The 17,981-nt window shown below is 37.1% G+C and overlaps 1 protein-coding gene across 2 annotated transcripts in view; it reads left to right on the top strand.

The window, feature by feature from the left end:
• The first annotated feature begins 573 nt into the window (after positions 1-573).
• NRDC (nardilysin convertase) overlaps positions 574-17,981 on the top strand; it is a 68,187-nt gene continuing 50,779 nt past the window's right edge. For both annotated transcript variants that reach the window (XM_045858212.1, XM_045858202.1), the window contains exons 1-2: positions 574-1,100; positions 14,777-15,116. In XM_045858212.1, the coding sequence (XP_045714168.1) occupies positions 757-1,100; positions 14,777-15,116 (684 nt within the window). In that variant the 5' untranslated portion in view covers positions 574-756. The remainder of the gene's footprint in view (positions 1,101-14,776; positions 15,117-17,981) is intronic.

Below are 17,981 nucleotides of genomic sequence, written 5' to 3' on the forward strand. Positions count from 1 at the left end.
TGGCCAGCGATAAAGTGGAACAGCGTAAGGCCTATCTGTGGCATTCAGCTCGGCTCCGCTACGGTTCACTCCGAGGCAACTTCCATCCGGCGACAAAGAAAAATACTTCCGGCGTTCAGCATTTTAACGCGCTGAGTCACGGCCGAAGTCTCTGCCCCGGAACGGAGGGGCCGGATAGGCAAAACATCACGTGATGGGGTAAGAAACCTGGAGCTTGTTTTTCACCGCTAGTTTCTCTGTTACCTCACCAGACGAAAATTCCCTCTGACCCGCGGAGCACTACTCAGTAGCGGCCTAAACTCTCCGCATACGTCATAAACACGGCGCCACTGACCAGGCGCCTTTCTCCCGTCGTCCTCCGCGCCACTCTCTCCGCCCCTTCTTCCTCGCCCCGCCCACCCGAGGTTTCGAAGAGCTATCTGGGTGTCAGAAAATCCGACCGGTCGCTTTGGTTCCTTTTATTCCCCGTTTCCATTGGTTGTTTACGTGCGCGTGACTGCTCTCTTGCCTCTTTATTGGGTAAAATCAGTAGCGTCATCGGCGACTGGAGGGCGGGGGGGGGCGGATGAGGAAAGTTGGCATTAGGGAGACCGGATTGGGGGAGGGGTGCAGGCCTGTCCTCCCCGGCGGCTGCGGCAGCACCAGCGCCGGCCGCCACCGCCTCTGGAACGCGGAGGAGGAGGAGCAGCTGGAGGAGTAGGAGGAGGAGGTGGGCCCTGGGGAGCGGGAATGCCCATCGCTCCGGCTTTGTGGTGAATGCTGAGGAGAGTCACGGTTACTGCAGTCGGGGCCACCGGGAGGAAGTTGTGGTGTGAGGCCGGGCGGGAGCTCGCGGCGCTGTGGAGAATCGAAGCGCGGAGTCGGTGCGAAGACTCGGCTGCTGTCAGATCCTTTCCTACTCCGACTATGCCTGGAAGGAACAAGGCGAAGGCTACCTGCAGCTGCCCTGACCTGCAGCCCAGTGGACAGGATATGGGCGAGAGCGCCCGGGTTGCCCGACTAGGAGTAGATGAATCTGAGGAGGAGGGACGAAGGGGGTCTATCAGTAATGCCGGAGACCCTGAGATCGTCAAGTCTCCTAGCGACCCCAAGCAATACCGGTGAGGGAGAAGGCTCGGAACGGGGAGGAGAGCCGGGTGCGGGCTTCTCTCTTGCTGCCGCGGTCACTTGTCTTTTATCTCCCGAAGGAACTGCAGGGGCACACTTCCCATCCCGAATGCTTCCTTGGGTAGAGGTGGTTAGGGCGATTAGGCGCTGCCATGTGATGTCAGCAAGACAAGTGGGAAATCTTGGGTTCCTCAAGAAATCAGGATGTCAGAATGGGAATGGTGGTTCGAGTAATTTTGACATTAAGGAAGGCTGGGTGGTGAAAAGAGTCTTGGTATTATGTTGTGAGGAAAGGTTGAAGAGTTGGGGGTTTTAATTTTGGAGAGGATATGTAAGGGGTATATAATCACTATCCACAAATATTTGAGGTGTCCTTAGTTGAAAAGGGGGTAAAACTAATAGGTGGAGGTCAGTAGAGGATTGTGTGGCTTGAGTAAAAGAACTTAAGTATCATAGTTGGCCTGCGATGAAATGGCTTGTCTCCATGGGTTTCTCATTACTGGAATGGTTGAGTGACCGCTTCCAAGACTATCAGTCTCAGTTGTAATAGACTTGTAAAATTTCTTCTAGCTATGAAATTCTGTACTTTTTGGTTGATGCTGGAATCTTCTAAACATCTCATTGATGGTAGCTCAATCCCCACCTGAATCCTTCCTTCAGAGTAGCTTACTTCATAGAATGTCATGACTACGATGTATTTTAAAGAGAGATCGTATTGTTCAACAAGTTCATTTTATAGGTGGAAGAAATTGAGATCCGGAGAGTTTGCTACTTGCTCAGAATTTACACAGCTGAGTTGGTATGAAAACCCTGTCACCAAATGCAGTGCACCATTTACTGATTTTTATAAAATTCTTACTCATTTTGAGTTGAAAGCTGAAGGATTTTTGGACCCAATTTGTATAAGCCCCTGTAACTGTTAGAGCAGGAAAGAACCTTAGAAATACTTTTTTTTTTTCACTGCCCACTACCCCAATTTGACAGGTGATGGAAACTGGGATCTCAAAAAAGTGATTTAACCTCAAGTTTAAGACTGGCCTCTTTTCTCTTTTCACTCCAAATCTAGTGATTAATAATACACAACTCTTTGAACTATTTTTTTTCCCCAGGCTGCAGGGTAACTCTTTATGTTAGGGCTAAATTTTCTCTTTTTCTCATCAAAGATGTGGTTGCATTAGTAATATGTAAATGAACAAGTTGAAACCTTGATTCAAAGTGCTTAGTTTTTGCCTTCCAAATTAAATGTTCAATAACAGTTTCAGTGTTTGTCTGACTGTATAAGGGTACATAGTAACAGATAATGTTTATAGTATACACAGTGTCAGTTCTAACTGCTTTAGATGTATTCTTTCATTTAATGACCTCATTTTCGGCAAATTCATTTGACAAATACTTATTGAGCCCTATTCTGTGACAGGTGCTGAGCTGTCATAAATCTTTTATGGAAATTGATCAAATATAACTTAATAAAATTTTCTGGATACTGGGTATATAAAGATGATTAAGACGGCCCCTGCCTTCAGGGAGCTTTTGATGTAGTAGCTGGACACAGACATATAAAAAGAAAAATTAGGCACTAAAGTTTATGGAAGCCATAATAGAAGTATATGCTAGGTGTTTTGGGGAATAAGGTAAAGAGTGGTAAACTCCACTTAGAGAGAAAGCTAGGAAAGGCTTCAAAGGGGAGATACTATTTAAGTATTATTTCAATACGTTGTTGCATTTCTATCTTTATGTGGTCTTTTGTCAAGTCAGTGTCCTTAGTGTCTCAGTTTTCTTATTTTAAAATGAAGGGGGTCGATTAGAATACCAAAGTTTTCCAATAACCTCTCCTTTTAAAAGAGTAGATCCACTTCTGTCTGTTTTATATATTGCAGTTTCAATTAGGCTTTTAAAGAAAATATTTTGTTGCTTTAAAATAAAGATGGAAAACTTTAATACTAGATGATTTTTGAAGACTTATCCAACCTAAAGTTAAATGCTGTGAATTTCTGTAACTGGAAACAGACGTGAAGCATCTGCAGCCTCAGGTAGCTGTGTTATCCTTCCAGGACCTGCTCAGATGTTATCTCTGTGAAACCTTTCCAGGCAGAACTAATCCCTCCTTTCACTGTATTTCAGTAGGACTTTGTACATGGTCTGTTTCAGTACATAACCATCATATAATCATATCTCTTGAACGTGTGAAGAAGCACCACAAACATATCTGATTAAAGGAATATTGTGGTGAAATAATGCCTTGAAAGAATTGTTTACCATTGTACGTGAAGTTTATTTTTATATGTGTAATGTGTATTCAACTTTTTAAAAGTGTTAAGCATACCTCCAGGACATCTGTTTTTGGGGAGCTCTATATAAATGTTTGGTAAGTGTTGATTTCCTTCTCTTCTGAAGGATTAAGGGACTCCAGTTTGGGGGACATTTTTCAAATTTTTATTGGTGTAAAGTGGAAATGCTAGATAACAGGTTTAGTGGTGCAGTCTAAATAGTAAATTATTTTCATAATGAAGAGCACTTATGAAGTTTGAATTAGCTTAAATAAATATAAAACACTTTCCATGTTAAGCTTGTTTTTAAAAGATCTGTATTTCTTTGGGAGGGGGGCAACATCTGAAAAGGTAAATAAGGTTCTGAAGGGCAAAACGTTTTTTTTTTAAAGATTTTTATTTACCTATTCTTAGAGAGAGGGAAAGGGAGGGAGAAAGAGGGAGTAGAAACATCGATGGGTGAGAGAAACATCCATCAGTTACCTCACCTCTGGTATGAGCCCAGAGCAGACAGAACCTGCAACCCAGGCAAGTGCCCTGACCAGAATCAAACCTAAATGGTGATCTTTTGGTTTGTGGGACAAGACCCAACCAACTGAGTCACACCAGTCAGGGCTAAAGGGCAAGTGTTTTTAATTTAAATTTTGGTCTGTCTGTTAGAACTGAGGAGATTGTTATGTTAACTTCTTAACATGTGGGCTGAATGAGGTACAGGTTATTTTGAACATTTATTTTTTTATATGCTGATAAACAGAAGGAGGATCACAATCTGAGTAAGCAGGACCAATGCAGAGTAGAAACTAGGAAAATCTAACATATCAGAGAACATATTCTTTTGTATTGGATGAGAACATGGATTTATTTGTGGATCTTTTCAATAAAACCTGTGAAATAGTAATGCTTTTTAAATATATGAGATAGTAATTGCATTTGTAATATGTATACACATTAGTGATAAGATCATAGACTCTTAGAGTTACAAAAGAAATCAAGTACATGTATATGTATTCTAGGAACTTGACATCTTCCAATCCCCTGGTGTGATACCTGAATCCAAAACTCGATTTCGATTGTACCCTCTTAGTCTTATAATGTAAAGTAGAAGCAAGCTAGGCCTTACCTTGTGAGGTTCAAGCTCATTTAACAAAGAGATCTTTTAAGGTTGAAATACATTGTCTTCTAAATACTAATATGACTTTAATTAGGTGTATTTTTGTTACCATTCCTTAGATTGATTTTTTTCATGGACTGATGGGCTGGTAAGAATAGGGAGAACATTCTTTTCTTTTTTTAAATTTTACTTTTAAAAATTTTGTTACTGAATTTTTTGGGGGTGTGGAAGAACATTCTTAACTAAAATGTTTCTTTTGGAAATAAGATTTAGCATTCAAAAGATCACTGTTTTTGAAGAACTGAACAATGGTAAGAACTCTTGCCTTCAAAGAATTCTAGTTGATCTAGATTCCTGGTGGAATCATGGAGCAGATACTGAAGCAGGAATATATTAAATGTGCTAGAATAGCACATTTAATAGAATAGAGATGCTAGAATAGAGGTGCTAGAATAGAGATGTGTGTAAAGTATGGGATTTTTAGTCATTTGTGTATCTAGTTTCCTATCTCTAGTTTTGTGACCTTGAGCACATTAACTAAAGTCTCTAAGGCTCAGGACCTTTGAGGACTCAGAAGAGGAGCAACCCCATAAACCTTTTAAATGTAAAAGGAAGTGTAAGGAATCAGGAGAAATACTAGATGCTAATGGTGTCTTTTTTTTTTACTATGTGAAAGACCAGTGGAGGAGAATACTTACCAAGGAGTGATCATGGCTAGGTTAGATCACCGTTAGATCACAGTACCAAAAACTGTGTGTTCCAGGTGAAAACCAAATACATTGTGCAATTCTCTTAAAAAAACACAAAAATAACACTTCCTGTTTTATTTTTACCTAAAATATAATTTTTATGTTTTGATATGTACATAAATGGTTAGAGATGATATTAAGCAAGCTTATTTCAATAGGGAAAGGTAGGAGGGATTTGAAATTTCCCATAATTATTCCATCCAGCATTAACAAGTGGTAACATATTTTTGTAGTCTTTATTTAAGTGCTTTTCAATATATTTTGTCTACCTAGAAGTCCATGGTATAGATATACCATAATTTCATCATTACTACTTTATAGGATATTTAGATGGCCAAATTTTCTTTATTTTAGAAGCCTTTTTATTCCCAACTGAATTCTTTGGATATGGACCCAATCATAATGAATTTGTTAGACATATAGGGTAACCACTGGTTATCACTCTGTTTCTAGGACATTCTGTATTAGGAGACTTGACAGATAAGAAGATGGTGTGTTCTGGGACTTCCATTCTGACATGGTCTCATATTCATACAGGTTCCTAGAATGAAGTTATTCATTAAGCCCATCCAACTCACAGGAAACTGAGTAGGTTTATAGTCCTTTTATACATACACACACACACAGACATATTATACATACCTATATATATTTGGTGGGGGGTCCTCAATTACCTGGTTGGACCAGAAGTAAACTTTCCAGAAGATTTGGAAGTAGATTGTAGTTTGGAAAGTTCTCTTGGTCCCCTGGAGAGGTGTTTAGAAGGATTTTATATTTTTTTATTAACACCACTAATGTTCTTTATTCTTGTTATAACTGGTATTTTGTTGAGGTGCTGTGTACTAACTGCTGTTTACATAGATTATCTCATTTAATCTCTACAGCAACCCTATTAGATAGTGCTCTTATTACATGATAGCCTAAATGCTATGTATGAAAATACATTATTGAGCAGGTACTGAGCACTAATTAGAGTGTAAATAGTTTGGTAATGCTTGCCTTGTGAATTCAAGCATTACCTCCTTTGTGAGTTGAAAGAGAGAGGGAGAAACATTGGTATGAGTGAGTGAAATATCAATCGGTTGCCTACCGTTTGCACCCCATCTGGGATTGAATTCACAGTCTACGTGTGTGGCCTGATCCAGGATTAAACCCACAACTTTTTGGTGTTTGGGACAATGTGCCAAGCAACTGAGGCATCTGGCCAGGGCTCTTCCTTTTTAAAATTGATTTGTGAGAATTCTTTATATATTAAACACTAATCCTTTGTTGGTAATACAAGTTGCATATATGTTCTCTAAGTCTGTATGGTTCATTTTTACCCTTTGTTTAGAAAGTCTTGAGATGTAGTCATATTTATTCATCTTTTTAATTATGGTTTGTGCTTTTTTCATATTTTTTTCTTGTAAAAGTTTTGCAGTTTTGCTTTTTGCATATGAGTAAGGATCTAATTTGATTACTGTTCTTTGAAAATATGGACAACCAGTTGTCCACATTTTGAAAGTTCTGTATCCTAGAGGTCACCAGATATTTTCTGTAAAGGGTAAGATAATAAGTATTTTAGGCTTGATCAGTGAAGAGGCAAAATTAAGGCTATTATATAGGTACTTAATAATAGCAAAGAAGGCAAATTTCTATAAATTTGTAATAATTTTTAATTAAGTTTCAACTATAACTATATACATACAGGTGTACTAGTGAGAAGAATGGAATTCTTTTTATTGACAATATATTTTGTTTTTTCGGGGGAGGTCAGAGTTAATGTTCCCTGCCATCAAAGATGATTGCAAATGTTTCTCTTAATAATGATTTGTAATGAAATTTTACATACTTCATCTTTGAAAATGTGTTTCCATACTGACAGGTACTGTCAAATACTGATATCCATGAGCATATGATTTTACTTGAGCATATTTATCAACTAAAAGGCATTTATAAGATTCTATTAGATTCTATTCTGATATTTTTGCCTTTTAGCACATCATTACATTGTAAATTAATCACTCCTTTTTTTAAATGTCTTTTTAAAAATTTTATTTACTGATTTTTAGAGAGAGTGAAAGTGTGTGTGGGGAGGGGAAAGACATCAATTTGTTGTTTCACTTATTTATGCATGCATTGGTTGCTTCTTGTATGTGCCCTGACTGGATATCGAACTTGAAACCTTGGTGTATCCGGATGATGCTCTAACCAACTAATCTGCCCGGCCAGGGCTGATTAATAACTTTTGATTGAAAATTAGGTGGAAGCTCCTCAGTGGCACAGTTGAAAGAGCTTTGAAATAAGGAAATTTCCTTTGTGTTTCCATCAAGGTCTGAAAAACACTACTGCAACTGTAGTTTGCTTTGAAAACATACCACTGCAAATTTGTGTGCAAATGGAAATATGGCTTATTGTTTTAATTTTTGACAGCACAGGAAATTATTTGCCATTATTTGTGATTTAGATAACATTAGTTGTTGAAATGAATTACAATAAGATAAGTTTGCATGTAAGTGCTGTTTTGTAATGTGGGGTTCATTAAGAAACATTATCAAATCTGCAGCAAAAACTAATTTCCAAAGCTATTTGGTGTTTGAATACTTGTTGAAGGCCATTCTTCACAAAAATTTCAATATTGGCTCAAAACATTGCAATTAAATGTTCCCATTGCTAAGCACCAAACTGCTCCACAGTAAGGGCAAATAAAGATATTCAGTTTGTATTTCTGACAAAATCTCACAGAACCGATGATTGTAAAGTCTGCAGGAGCAAATGACACTACTGATTTACTACAACATGATAGATTCATGTATTTTCTGCAAAGTACTCCTGATGAATAAGACATAAATAACAGGCTTTGAAATACCTCACAAAAGATAAATTTGTCTAACTAAAGCCTTTTTTCCCTGCTCCAGACATATTTTTACCAACATTAATGTGGCAACAAATTAGAGTCCACTTTAGACTGTACTGTATTCTTACTTCCTCAACGTCTTTGAAGTTGTTCTTTGTATTCCATGAAGAGTATTCATAGGCTAAGTTACTTCAAACTTGGTACTGACTCCTCAAATAAACAATCCAACAGTATTGGTAACATCAAGAGCCAAAATCTTGAAATGATTTTCTGTTTTTAATTGACTCAATATTGCTACTATGTCAACTCTTTTTTGCAGTAGTTCTCGCCCAAAGGCAGATAGTCTTAAGTTTATTTTCTCTGGATAGGTTTCTTCAGCTACTACAAAGAAACACAATGTAACTCACCTGTTGGTTAATAGCTTTTCTTGCTTGGCTATCAAATGAACCACTCAGAAACATCTTGGTTGCAGCGTCGTTTTCATTTTTAATTTTTGTGAAGAAATTATACTGTAATAAGATTTTATTTTAAATTTTCTAATTTTCCTGATTGTTTTGTTCCTGTGAGTTGAGAATATTGTGATGAATGCTGAGTCTTGTCGAGTGAATTAAAAAGAGCCAGGAGAGTTTGCTAGAAATAAGTGACAGATTTATTCAAGAACCTTGGGGTTTGCAAATGGGAGACACAACTAGACAAAAAACCCAGAAGTTTCCAAAGAAGAAAGAAAAGTGAAAAGTTCTTGTAGCAAAAAGTACATTCTTGAAAATTATCAGTTCCGCTAGGTTCTTAGCCCTGGGTTTGGTCCAGGATGGTTATCAGTCAGATGTCAGGCAGTCAGGATGATGGATGCTAAGTGGTCCAGAAGATGGGTGTCAGGAGGTTTGGTCATATCCCAGTGGTCTGGATAATGGATGTCAGGTGGATGTATACATGAGTCACTCAGGATAAATCAGGTGACAATTAGAGGGTCACCTGGAGGTCCAGGTATATATACAGGAATTGATGCAGTACTGGAAAGTTAAAGGAAAAAATAGTTCAAGTTTCCAGGCTAGTTAGAACAAAAATTGGAGTCTTTCATCATGCCACAACCTTCATAATGTTAAAATTTTTATTATTCTTTTTTATCCTCACCCAAGCATATTTTTTTCATTGCTTTTAGAGAGAGAGGAAGTAGGGTGGTGGGAAGAGACAGGCATCCATAGGTAGCCTTTTGTATGTGCCCAGACTGAGGATTGAACCTACAACGGCGTGTGCCCTGACTGGGAATCGAACGGGTTGACACTCGAACCAACTGAGCCACACTGGCCAGAGCCCTAATGTTAATAATTGTAGCAACTTGGTTAAAATGATCCTCCAGTGTGGTCGCAATACATGAACTTGGGTTTAAATACATGAACTCTTAACTGTGGTGTTTTTAGTGACTTGTAAGTGGATTCACAAAAGTTGTTTCCTTAAGGAACAAATAAAATGAGTAGGTGGCTACTTGAATAGAAAGGGAACAATACCATATATTTTATTTTTTGACATTGTTTGAAAAATACACTTCAGTCTTTATTTTTAGTATAGGAACAGTGGGATAATGAAACCAAATAAATGAACACTGGTTAAATATGCTAGAGGAAGAGAGGTTTTTTAGAGAAAGATTGTCATCTTAGAAGAGCCTCACCCTTCCAAAAATTATATATATATATACATATAAATATTTGAAACTACATGGTTTGGGGAGAGGTAATGACAAGTTACATAATTACAAAGTTAGCCCCCCACTCCCGCCCCCAGGTATGTTCTTTTGACCTAAAATGATTTAGCACTCTGTGTAGGCCAAGAAATAACAATTTAAGGCTAGAACCTGAGGTACTATTTTCTTTATTAATGACAATGAGAGCTCATATATTGACCTATCTGTGGATAACTGTGGACATTTGGGTGATTTCTACTATTTATTACAAACATTCTTTGTTAATCTTTTCTCTCAGTATGCAGTTTATTCTTTCGTTTTATTTATGATGTTTTGTTTCAGAAAAGTTTTAAATTAGAATATAGTGAAATCTTTCCATTTTTTCCTTTATAGTTCTGAATTTTGTCTTGTTTAGTCCAGATTTTCTTATCCTAGTATCATAATAATATTTTAAATACTTTCAGAACAGTTTTTCCTTTTAGCTCTAATCTTCCTGGAATTTATTTACATGCTGAGTATAAATTAGCGATAGATGGGCTAGTTTTTCTCCCAAAGTGAATTGCCTATTGTTTCAGCATCATTTATTGAATCATAATAAACATTGTTACAATAATATTATAACCTCTTTTCTGTTTCTAGAACCTGCTCTCTTTCATTGATCTGTAGGTTTTCCTGTACCAGTATATTGTTTTGATTTCAATTGCTTTAAAATACTTTTTATAATTGGTAAGGAAGTTCACCCTCATTGTTTTCCCTTTTCAAAATGTTTTTGGCATTTTTTTGTGTTTCTCATTCACATGAGAATCAGTATATCAAGTTCCACAAAATAATCTTTTGGGGATTTTAAAATTGTAATTGCCTTTAATTTATACATTAATTTGGGGGAAGAGTTTGTATCTCTGCGGTATTGGGTATTCCCACCCAACAGCATATGACTAGTCAGGTCTTTTATTTTCTCCTGTAAAGTTTTCTAGTCTTCCTCATGTTGCCTGTATTGAGCAGCAGTGAAAAGAACTGTCCCTAGTGCCATTCTGCTTGGGTTCAGTCCCTGTGAAGTTTTAGTTTCCTCATCCATAGTATGGGAATAATAGCTCACTAGAGTTATTGTGAAGATTAAGTGGGTTAAGGCATGTAAATTAATACATTTAAAATGTGAGCTATTATTAGGTTTATATTTAAATATTTTAAATGTATTAAAATGTGAGCTATTATTAGGTTTATATTTAAATATTTTTTAAAATTATTTGTTTGTTTATTTATTTTTTAGAAAGGGAAGGGAGAGAGATAGAGAGAGACAGAGAAACTTCAATGTGGGGTTGCTGGGGGTTATGGCCTGCAACCCAGGCATGTACCCTGGCTGGGAATCGAACCTGGGACACTTTGGTTCCCAGCCCGCACTCAATCCACTGAGCTATGCCAGCCAGGGCTTTATATTTAAATATTTTATAGTTTCTATTACTTTTGTGAATAGGTTCTTTTATTAAATCTTATTTTAATTGGTTACCTTTGCTACATAGAGAAGTTCATGATTTTTGTTCATGTTTCTTGATTTTGGATACTTTGCTGAACTCTTTATTACTCATAATTTTAAAAAATCCTCTTGCATTCTCTAGGTTATCATAAATTTGCAATTGTTTTAGCTTTCAATATCTTTACCTCATAATTTTTTCTACTTATGCATATTTTTAATTTTTTTATTGATTAGGACTTCTAATAAATACAGTGTTGAATAGAAATGATGATAAAGAGCATTTTGTCCTTGACTCTCTTAAATGGATTTGATGTTGACTTATGGAAGTTAATCCTCTATAAAGCGAAGGGCTTCTTTGTGTGTGTGTGTTCTTAATTTGTTAGGGAGTGGGTTTGGGGTTTTTACTAAATTATTGTTATTACACAGTGATTTAATATAATGGATGGTTTTTATTACAAAAGATAGAAAAAGTATAGAAATCATAGATTAAGGCATGAAAGTTCTTTGTATGCTGCTCTGTTTTTCTCTCCACATGCATATTTATGTATATATAGTAACAGGATATATACATTACTGTTACATTTGTTTTGTATACTTTTGTTTGCTATAACTTTATATACACTAACAAACATTTTTTGAAGATTTTACTTATGTTTTAGAGAGAGGGAAAGGGAAGGAGAAAGGGAGAGAAACACTAATCAGTTGCCTCTTGCATGGCAACTGGAGACCTGGCCCACAACCCAGGCATGTGCTCTGACTGGGAAATAAACTGGTGACCTTTTGGTTTACAGGCTGGCACTCAACCCACTGAGCCATAGCAGCCAGGGTATCTTTGTATACATTTAACATGTACATGTATACTCATAATATTTATATAAAACTAGGTGTTAAAATATACAGGGAGGTTAAGAATAGTTTTAATGGAGAAGCCAAAGAATTTATGTGTAAGACCCATGGACATGAACTAAGGCACGGTGAGCAGGGGGTGGGCAGGGAGAGGAATGATGGTGGGAGGGGCAGTACAAGGTGGAGGGGAATAAAGGAGAAAAGAAAAATGGGACAACTGTAATAGCATAATCAATAAAATATACCTAAAATATTTTTTTAAAAACGAGGTGTTAGATTGTTATCTGATATTTTGTTTCATGTAGTTGATTTTAGGTACTTATTATATCCTAGACCCTCTTTAGGAGCAACAGATGCTTTTTCTTTTAAAGATTTTATTTATTTTTAGATGGAGGGCAGGGGAGGGAAAAAGAGAGGGAGAGAAACATTGATCAGTTGCCTCTCACAGGTGCCCCTACCAGGGACTGAACCTGCAACCTAGGCATGTGCCCTGACCAGCATCAAAATGGTGACCTTTAGCTTTGCAGGAGGACACCCAACCAACACAGCCACACTGGTCAGGGCAACAAATATTCGTTAAATGTTTCCTAAGTGCTAAGCAATGTCTTAGGTGCTGCTGATCTAGCTGTGGAGAAAAAAAGAAAAGACCTGCCCTCCAGGCTAACAGTCTAATGGTACACACAGGTGAAAAAAAAGTCAGGTGATGATAAATGGTGCGGAAATGTTAAAGCAGGATGAGAGAGGGTAGACATTGACTGGGGTGCTATTTTAGATAGTATGGTTAAAAAAAAATTCTGAAAAGGCAGCATTTCAGGAAAGACGTGAAAGACATGGAGCAACCTTGCAAATACTCAATCTGGGGCAATAGCAAGCACAAAGGCCCTGGTGTAGGAGCCTGTTTTGAATGTTCAAGAAATAACAATAAAGTCATTTGGTCAGAACAAAGTGAAGGGGGAGTGATGGGAAGGGAGGTTGGACCAGATTATGTGAAGCCATCTAGGCCCTTGTAAGGATTTTGGATTTTGTTCCAAGCATGATAGGGAGCTATTGATGGTTTTTGAAAAGAGAAATGGTTTTGTGTTAGTTTGTTAGGGCTGCCATAACAAAATACCACAGACTGGGTGGCTTAACAGAAATTTATTTTCTTATAATTCTGGAGGCTAGAAGTCCAATACGGAGGTGTCAGGTTTGGTCTCTTCTAAGACCTCTCTCTTTGGCTTGCAGATGGCCACCTTCATGCTGTGTCCTCACGATGGCTTCTTATGTGTGTGCAGACACGTCCAATGTCTGTGTGTCCAAGTTTCTTCTTACAAAAACACCAGTCGGATTAGATTAGGGCCACTATAATTGTGTTATGGTAACTTAATCACTTCTTTACAGGCTCTGTTTCTACTGCAGTCACATTCTAAGGTACTAGGGGTTAGGACTTCAACATAAGACTTTTAGGGGAAGACAGTTGAGCCTATTTATATTTATAAATATAAATGCCTGATCTTCACGTTGCTGAGGGTAGACTTGAGGGGTGGGTGTGTGTGTGTGTGTGTGTGTGTGTGTGTGTGTGTGTGTGTAGCGGGGGTCCGAGGAGTAAGGTGGAGTATTGAGGTTATTTCAGTGTGATTTTTGATATGGAAAGGAGAAAAGGACACATACTCATTCTTCTGTCTTAATCCAGAGTCTCCTTTCTTGTCTTTTTTTGTACATTATTTTCCCAGTTTCTGCTAGATGAACTTTTTTTTCATCTTCAAGGCTCAAGTTAAGTGTTTATCTCTATCATTTTGTAATGTACTGACTTAATTGTATTATATTGTACTAGGCATTAATGCCTGATGAGGAAGAATGTGGCTTTATTCTTTAATATAGCATGGTATCTGATACATTAAATGCTAAGTAAATGCTTATAGAATAACACATGTAAGAATGGGTATATATAGGAGAAGTTTGTAGTACGAACCCAGTAATCAAATTGGCATGGCAGTCTTACAAATCACATAGATAATCATCTTCCTGCAGGGCTACCAGTCTGTGAGATTTTTTTAGTCAATAAAAGCAGCCTTTGTGACTGGTATAAAATATCAGATACATTGTACCAGAGGGAATCAACAGAATTTAAATATGTGAGATTTTGCTTTAATATTTAAGTTGGCATACCTGCACTATATATTGAAGGATATGTTTCTCTTAAGTTTTCTGGTATGGTTGAATGCTTGTTAAATACTTATAAACTAAGAAAATAGTAAGGTAGGCTTAATGGTGACTTTAACTTGTAAAATTTTTACTTCTAAGATTTGGTTTTTGAATAAGTAAATACATTTTCATAGTTCACAATTAAAAAATACAAACAGGTTACATAAAATATACTCTATACAGTGGTAGGCAAAAGGAGGTTTATAGTTGAGAGTATGCAAAATGGTTTATTCTTGTATTATTAATACATTATTTTTTATATAAATAACTGTAAATCTACTTTTGCCTTACCACTGTGTATAAAATACAGTGTAGTATCTCTCTCATCCTTTCTCTCCAGCTACTTAGAAACTGATAGCTGTTTTGAGATCCCCCTTCCAGAAGCAACCAATTGACTAGTTTAAAATATTGTTGGTTTTGCTGTGTGTACTTGAATTTTTTAAAAAAATTCTGCTAAGCTGATCACTTGTAATGGTGTAGTGTAATGAACTGCTGACTCAAATGTAATTTTTTAATTTCTTTTTTAGATACATCAAATTACGAAATGGTTTGCAGGCACTTTTGATTTCAGATCTAAGTAATACGGAAGGTAAAGCAGGAGATGCAACAGATGATGAAGAAGAGGAGGAAGAGGAAGAAGATGAGGACGATGATGAGGAGGAGGATGACGATGATGATGATGACGATGACGATGATGATGAAGATTCTGGAGCAGAAATAGAAGATGATGATGAAGAGGGTTTTGATGATGAAAATGAATTTGATGATGTTGATGAACATGATGATGATGCTCTTGATACTGAGGATAATGAATTGGAAGAATTAGAAGAGAGGGCAGAAGCCAGAAAGAAAACCACTGAAAAGCAGGTGTGGATCATGTCTGTTTTATCGTTTTCTAACTTAGTATTTCTTTGGAATAAGTTCTAAATTTGTGTTTCCCCCCTCCCTCCCTTCCTCCCTCACCAGAGGACATTCTCATCTCTTTTTGGAGAGAGGGGAAGGGAGGGAAAGAGAGAGGGAGAGAAGCCTTGATGTGAAAGAGAAATACCAATCAGCTGCCTCCTTCATGTGCCCTGACTGGAACCGAACCTGCAACCTAGGCATGTGCCCTGACCCAGAATCAAAACTACAACCCTTTGGTGTATGGGATGTCACTTCAACCAACCCAGCCACACCAGCCAGGGCTATTTTATTTCTTAATGACAAAAAATGAAGTCTATATCTTTTTTAAAAAGATTTTATTTATTTATTTTTAGAGAGAGGAAGGGAGGGAGAAAAAGAGGGAGAGAAACATCAGTGTGTGGTTTCCTCTTGTGTGCCCCTCACTGGGGACTTGGCTCACAGCCCAGGCATGTACCCTGATTGAGAATTGATTTGGTGACCCTTGGGTCCACAGGCCAGCACTCAATTCCCTGAGCTATACCAGCCAGGGCCGAAGTCTGTATCTTTTGATCTTCAGCAAAGGTCTCTTTCTTCTGCATAAAGATTACATTTATAAATATTTTGCTCTGATTATAATAGTGACAAATGTTTATTATAAAAACATGAAAAATAAAAACAAAATATAAAAATCACCCATACTCATAACTCTTAGAGATAATCACTGATAAAATTTGAATTTATGTGTACATGTCTTACAACTAATTCTAGGAGGTAAGGATCTGCATCCTTTTTGCCTGAGATAGAGGACTAAGAGAGTGTATTATCTCTGGAGAGACTGGAAAAAGAAAAAAAAAACAGGCTTAGTGTAGATTCCTGGGCCTATGTTCTGTGAGTCTTCATATGGGTAATTTCTATCTAGGTAATGGAATATGATTTATTTTCTTTGGTGGGAAAGCACCAAAAGTGTGGATAACTTAAGTAAATTGGAGGAATTGAAATAGAAATGGGGAGTTGAGCTTAGTTAGTGTGATATATAATAACAACCAATAGATAAAAAGAGAGTTATTAGGGAGAATTTCCTTCTCTTGATATCTTTTTTAAAAAATTACTTTATTGTTCAGTTATAGTTACCTGCATTTCTCTTGATATCTTTTTAAACTTTTTTTTAATTGATTTGAGAGAGAGAGGGAGAACAAACAAACATTGATTTGTTCCATTTATTTATGCACTGATTGATAGATTCTCATATGTGCCCTGACCAGAGGTTGGACCGCAACCTTGGTGTATCCAGATGCTCTAACCAACTGAATTACCTGCCAGGGCCTTCTCTGCATATATTTTGAAAAATGCCTTCATTTTGCAATAGGGAATACTTAAATTAGAGGATATAATATTTTATAGGCATCACAGTAGAATTAATTGATCAGCAAATGTTTGCTAAAGCTAGTTTTGTAACTGAAAACACAGGTTCAGCTGCCTGCCACAAGGAAAGCCAACCTCATGAGACAGGTGCTGGTTAAAAGGAAAGAGGTTCATTCAAACCTCTGTGTGACCTGGGAGAATGGTGGACTCCCATCTCCAAGACCAACCCCACTTCTCAAACCCCCAGTTCTTATAGGGCTAGGGAGGGAAGGGCTCTTTTTCTCTACACTTGTCCTGCTAGCTTTCATGTGCTCCGGTCCTGTCCATTCATCTTTCTAGCTTTTGATGCGCTCAGGCCCTATCCATTCATTCTTCTAGCTATTGGCATAGTCAGTGTAAGAACCTCCCCCTGCTGCCATCTTGGCCAATGGGGAAGACTCCCCAATGCGGCACTGTGACTGGACTGTGGAGGTAACAGTTTGTTGACTATTGATAATGCATTCACCATGGTATAGCCCACATTACAAATGAATAACATTTCAGATTACTAAACCAAAAATCTAGATGTCAGATGTATTAGACTATAAAGTAGTCAGTCCTCAAAGATATGAAGGTATGAGATACAAGTAGTAGATAGGTTTTAAATCATTTGACAGTCACTCTTCCTGGAAAATTTTTTTAAAAAGAAGATTATGCTAGTTCATTAAGTTGGTGGGGGGATTGAATCTTATTTGCCACTTGCTATTCAGATTATGAGTGATGGCTGTTTTGGGGTGACATGATAGGCCAAGTGGTTTTAGCTTGGAAAACCAAAATACTAAGGGGAAAATGCATAGAAATGTCACTTGATAGTTTATACTAAGGTCTTTATAAATAAATTGGGAATCAGTAAATTCACTTTAATTTAAAATAGATCTCATAATTCCATATAGATTATTAATAGTTATAATACTAATAATCAGGAAACTTGAGTTCTAATTCTGGCTTTGTCCTAATCTTTCTGGATGATCTTAGGCCTTTTCATTTTCTGATTTCTAAAACTGGATTAGATTATATAACTTTTGAGGTCCATTTTAGCACTAATGCTGATTGTGTTATAACTTCATAACTGAACATTCCCTATCTGTAAGTTTCTTCCTGTATCTGTTAGTGGCTTTTCTTCTTCTTTGGAGTTCTTCATATCTTCTGTCAATTAATAAGCAAAACTCAGGTTAAATTAAAAAAATTGTGTTGACAGCCAATTTTACCGTCAAGACAATAAAATATCTTAGGTTTATATAGCAATTGTGAACTCCTTTGACAAATGAGGATGTGCATCCAGTATTTTTGGTATTCCTTTTCATTTTGCTTCTGTGGATCAAACTCTAAATGTTTACCTCTTCTGGAAGCAACAAAGTCAGACTCAAATGATCATTTAAAAAGTGGCTTAGATACTGCCTTTCTTTTTTGAGTACTCAGTATGGTATATTCCTTCATAAAATATTGATA

This window comes from Phyllostomus hastatus, unplaced genomic scaffold (genome assembly GCF_019186645.2).
Source record: "Phyllostomus hastatus isolate PE091 unplaced genomic scaffold, TTU_PhHast_1.1 phas_contig_147, whole genome shotgun sequence".
NCBI classification, from domain to species: domain Eukaryota; kingdom Metazoa; phylum Chordata; class Mammalia; order Chiroptera; family Phyllostomidae; genus Phyllostomus; species Phyllostomus hastatus.